The sequence below is a fragment of the Drosophila grimshawi genome, unplaced genomic scaffold (assembly GCF_018153295.1).
Source record: "Drosophila grimshawi isolate 15287-2541.00 unplaced genomic scaffold, ASM1815329v1 contig_44, whole genome shotgun sequence".
Lineage (NCBI taxonomy): Eukaryota > Metazoa > Arthropoda > Insecta > Diptera > Drosophilidae > Drosophila > Drosophila grimshawi.
The window spans coordinates 1-5,326 of record NW_025063240.1 but is presented as its reverse complement, the minus strand read 5'-3'; the positions used below and the strand labels follow the sequence as shown (position 1 = coordinate 5,326).

The 5,326-nt window shown below is 49.2% G+C and overlaps 1 protein-coding gene across 1 annotated transcript; it reads left to right on the top strand.

Moving 5' to 3' along the window:
* Window positions 1-1,023: 1,023 nt before the first annotated feature.
* Window positions 1,024-5,206, top strand: LOC122322559. The gene is made up of 4 exons (XM_043215303.1): window positions 1,024-1,091; window positions 1,176-1,646; window positions 1,855-2,069; window positions 2,934-5,206. The coding sequence occupies exons 1-4, from the start codon at window positions 1,024-1,026 to the stop codon at window positions 5,204-5,206; spliced, it is 3,027 nt and encodes a 1,008-aa protein (XP_043071238.1).
* The last annotated feature ends 120 nt before the right edge of the window (window positions 5,207-5,326 follow it).

Sequence of the window (5,326 nt, the reverse complement as noted above, 5' to 3'; positions counted from 1 at the left end):
GTTATGGACACCTGGGTGCAATAAAACCCGGATTTTTTACGTCATGTTGGGTCGGCAAAAATTCCTCAACTGAACCCTCCACGAGGGTGCCGACTGGAAATAGCATCACAGTGGTCCTGCTAGGTACCGATGCTAGCTAAGACTCGTGCCCTGAACCTCCGACATAAACTGCATCCATAGTCTTGTCGCTGGGAAAGGACCGAGTCATGGTTCGAGGTAAAGGGCCGGACTAAGGTGTCATGCGACCCGTGCCGATAGTCAGCCAGGCTGGGGGCCCTAAAATAACCCAGTCTTACACGGAGCATATCGGATACCTGGCGACCTCCGATATTAATCAGCCTTACCTGCACATCGCGGATCTCTGTGCAGGTGGACATCTTTTCTCCGCAGCTCGTGGGAATCCAAATGTATTCCAAAAAACCACAAAAGGAGTCCGGTACTCTCCCAAAACCGGTAGGGAGCAATCCCAAACATGTAGCGGAGGCAGTGGCTCGTAAGCCTGGCCAAAGCGGCAGCATGACAAAAGTGGCGGAAAAGCCTGTTTGTCAAGCCAGCGGCGAGGGTGCAGCTGGTAAAAACCCCGACCCGTCCGACTCCGTGGCAGGGAAGGAAAGCACTAGTGCACCCAACCTGCCAGCCGGAGCGGGTGCGAAGGGCGATTTGCCAACTTCCAGCGCGGCGGCTAAAAGGTTCAGCTATGCCGACCGCAGAAATGCTGCAAGCATTCTGAAGCGGCAAAGTGCGAACACTCAGCCAAATCCACCAGCCGAATGGCAAAATAAAGTGATTTGGGCTAAGAAGGTGCTGCCAAACTTCTGTGAGGCTCCACCCCAAAAAGAGCAGAGCCAGGCTAAAAGGCAGCGCTCACAGGAAGCACACGGTCCCGTCGCAAAACGGGCCAAGGTGCAACAGGGCTGACATTGCCAAGGAAAGAATCCTTATAGGGATCCTTGACAAGGGAAGCAAGGACGGCAGAATCCCTAGAAATCAGTGGAAATGGGTGGAAGGAGCCCTCGCTGTCCAATGCCTGAAGCTGTTAAGCAAGGCGCCTGGGCCACCACCTGTATGCAGGGATGCTGGGTGGTACCAGGGTAACACAAAGGTTATCGCCTGCCAAGACGCTCGCTCAGTAGAGCTTTACCTCGTGCACGCATCTGGATCCCGGCTTCCCTAAGGGAGCCGGACCAAGTGCTTAACCTTCTGCAACTCTGCAACCCCTCTCTCCCCACCCACGACTGGAGGGTGGTGAAGATTGAGGCCACCGAGGGGCCAACAAATCAGGCAGTGCTGATTCTTAACAAGGAATCGCTGGCCCCAATTGAAGCCGCCAAGGGCGAGCTAAACTTCGGCTTCGGCTCCATTACCGTAAAGGTATACAAATCGGATGCGCCGGCCGGAGGAGACCCTGCTGTCTGCAAAAACACAGCCGAACAGGCTCCTCCTGCGGAGATCGGAGCAACCGATGAGGAGCTGGAGCCTGGCTACACGTCGGACACGTCGACTCTGACTCGGGGCCTTGAGGCCATGTGTCACGAGTTAGACGAGGACGATTTTACGCTGTCGGACGAGGACGACAGCAACAACACGGTGGTGAGGGGGAAATCTCCGGATGTCCTTGAGACTACGGCAGATAAACCTTCACCACAGTAAAGCAGCATCCGCTGCTCTGATGCTCCGCCTGGCTGGAGGCGGAGACGATATAGTACTAGTCCAAGAACCTTGGGTGATTGGAGGCAAGGTTTGCGGACTAGGAAATAAAAATTATAAGCTATTAGTAGCTGGAAACGAAGGTAAAAAACGTACCTGCATCCTCGCGAAAAAACATCTAAGTATTTTTCTACTTCATAATTTTAGCAATGCCGACAACACAACGGTAAGCCTGGAGCTCCAGTCAGCTCCTGTAAGGCTACTGTCTGCCTATATGGCCAACGACAGCGCCGGCCCACCACCAGACGAGATTACAAGATCCCTCGTCCAGGAGTGCGAGAAGCACAGCATTGGCCTAATCATAGGCTGTGACGCCAATGCTCACCACACCCAGTGGGGGAGTACGGGCACAAATCCGAGGGGTGAGTCACTCTTATCCTACATTCTTAATACTAACCTCTTAGTATGTAATACGGGAAATGAACCCACTTTTATTATTAAAAATAGAAGAGAGGTCATTGATCTGACCCTTATCTCACAATCTATGAGCGATCAGCTAATAGGTTGGAGAGTGTCTGACGATCACTCCTTCTCTGATCACAGATACATTGAATTTGAGCTCCTCGCGAGCCATCCAGAACCAGTTCACTTCATAAATCAAAAGAAGGCGAACTGGAAAATTTTCAAAGCCAAACTTGACCGAACCCTTTCGGAACACCCACCGAAAGGCCCGGACAACTTAGCTCATCTCTGCAATCTGACAGAGACTTTTACTTCTGCATGCAATAAGGCTTTTAAGGCAGCTTGTCCTATCAGTAAGCCTGTGCACAAGAAGAAACCACCATGGTGGACACCTCAACTAAATGTCCTTAGACAAAGTTGCAGGTCTCTCTTTAATGCAGCGAAAGCGCAAAATAACGACCAGCAATGGTCAAAATACAAATTAAGTCTGGCTGAATATAAAAAAGCCACCAGACGAGAAAAAAGGAAATCTTGGAGAGATTTCTGTACGGAGATCGATTCAACTACAGAAGCTGCAAGGCTTAGGAAAGTTTTATCAAAAACCACACCCGCACTTGGTTATCTGAAAAAGGATGACAATTCCTGGTCGGTCTCCAGTGAAGAGTCACTGGAAATCCTCCTTAATACACACTTCCCTGGCTGCTCCGAGCAGACCCCGAGGTGCGCAGAAACCAGCGGTATAGAGAGCACAGTTTTGAAGTCTCTTATAAACAAAAATAACATCAAATGGGCAGTGAACAGTTTTAAGCCGTTCAAATCCCCAGGCCCTGATCAGATAAGCCCAGTCCAATTACAGAAGGCGGGAAACACAGCCATAAACTGGCTACATGAAATCTTCGGGAAGATTCTGAAGACTGGTTGCATCCCACCCACATGGCTCCAGTCAAAAATAGCCTTCATACCCAAAGCTGGGAAGCCATCGCACACCAGCGCCAAAGATTTCAGACCCATCAGTCTGTCATCTTTCTTGCTAAAGACCTTGGAACGACTTATAAGTCTCCATCTCACAGCATCCATTGACCCCAGGCTTATGTCGGAGTCTCAACATGCCTACAGGAAGGGCAGATCCACAGATACTGCCCTCCACTCTGTGATCTCCATTATAGAGAAATCCCTACTTTATAAAGAGTACACCCTTATAGCGTTTCTCGACATTGAGGGCGCTTTTAACAACGTCACTCCGGCAGCCATAACTGCAGCTCTGCTGAACCTGGGGTTTGACACCGGTCTGGTGGGCCTGATCAGTCAATTGCTTACTTGCAGGACTGTGACATCCACACTAGGGTCGTCAACTCTCTCCAGGTTCGTAAGCAGAGGTACGCCACAAGGAGGCGTCCTGTCACCCCTACTATGGAACATAGCAATTAACAAATTGCTGTGGGACATGGAGGGGGGCGGCTGCAAAATGGTTGCATATGCAGATGACGTTGCAGTAATTTTCAGGGGAAAATACCCACAAACTCTTTGTGACCTCATGACTAGTAAACTAAAAATACTGTCATGCTGGGCTCAAGAGAGTGGATTAGGGGTAAACCCCAATAAAACGGAACTTGTTCTTTTTACAAGGAATTACAAGGTCCCTTCTCTTGTCCCACCCAGACTAAATAATGTAAATCTACTTTTCAAAGACAGTGCCAATTTCCTTGGATTGACACTAGACAGAAAACTAGACTGGAACCTCAATATCCAAACACGGGTTAAAAAGGCAACAGTCACCCTATATACGTGTAGGAAATCCATTGGGCTGAAATGGGGTATGTCCCCAAATATCGTTCGATGGTTATACACATCCATAGTCAGACCTATACTTTTGTATGGCGTCGCAGTATGGTGGCCCTGTTTAAAAAAGAAAACCACCCTTTCTAAACTAAACAAGGTTCAGCGTATGGCTGAACTATGCATATCGGGGGCGCTTCGTACCACACCTAGTGAGGCACTTGACGCTATCCTGGACATTCCGTGTCTGGAAAGACAAGGAATGGAAAATGCAACACTTACGGCCATAAGACTCAGAGAATCCCTCGCCTGGACTACTCAGAGCACTGGTCATGCCTCTATCTTAGAAGGGAAACCGACCATCCCTTCTAAAACAGATTACTGCGTGCCAGTAACACAATTGGGAACACCCTTCAACACATACTTCCCTCAAAGGGAAGAATGGGTTCATGGCACCCCCGGTCCACCGGCAACCATAACCTTCTTTACAGATGGCTCGAAGCTAGACAACCGTGTAGGCGGAGGGGTCTACTCCGAGCAACTCAATTTACAGTTATCCTTCAGCCTTCCAACACACTGTAGTGTTTTTCAAGCTGAGGTACTGGCCATAAAGGAAGCTTTAGACTGCCTAGATAGGCTCAAAGTCAGCCCTGGCTATATAAATATATATATTGATAGTCAGGCAGCAATCAAATCAATCAGCTCGATATCTTCCAATTCGATATCAGTAACAAGCTGCCGCAAATCTCTACACGAGATGGCTAAACAGCATGTTATTAGCCTGATATGGGTTCCTGGTCACCAGGACATTGAAGGCAACTGCAAAGCCGATGAGTTAGCTAGGAAAGGTACCATACTGCCGCTCCTCACGGACAAGGAAGGTATTAGTATGCCTCTAGCTACCTGCAAGCTCAATATCAGGGAGGAGTATAGGCGTAGGTCATGCAGTAAATGGCAAAGTGGCACCTGTGCCCGCATAGCACACCAGACATGGCCAATCATTGACTCCAAGCGCAGCAAAGAGCTGTGCAGTCTGAGTCGGACTAACTGTTCCGCAGTGATCCGGGCTCTAACTGGGCACTGGCTGGTTGGCATTCATGCCAATAGACTCCAGGTGCCATACAATGACTTTTGCAGAAGCTGCAAAGAGGAGGAAGAAGTTGAATCTCCGGAACACTTTTTCTGCCTCTGCCCAGCACTTGCCAGGAAAAGGCTGGCAATCCTGGGAAACTACTCCCTAAATAGTTTATCGGAGCTCCGATATATGAGACTGGCCAAGATAGCGAAATTCATAAACGCATCGGGTTGGGCAAATATTTAAATATATGTTGGAATGCTGAAGGCACGACTGCAGGAGGAAATCCCTGGATCCCATTTCGGTATCACAACGGGCCAAATATGGCCTAAGTGTGTCAGCCTACCGGGCTGACAGCCGATATAA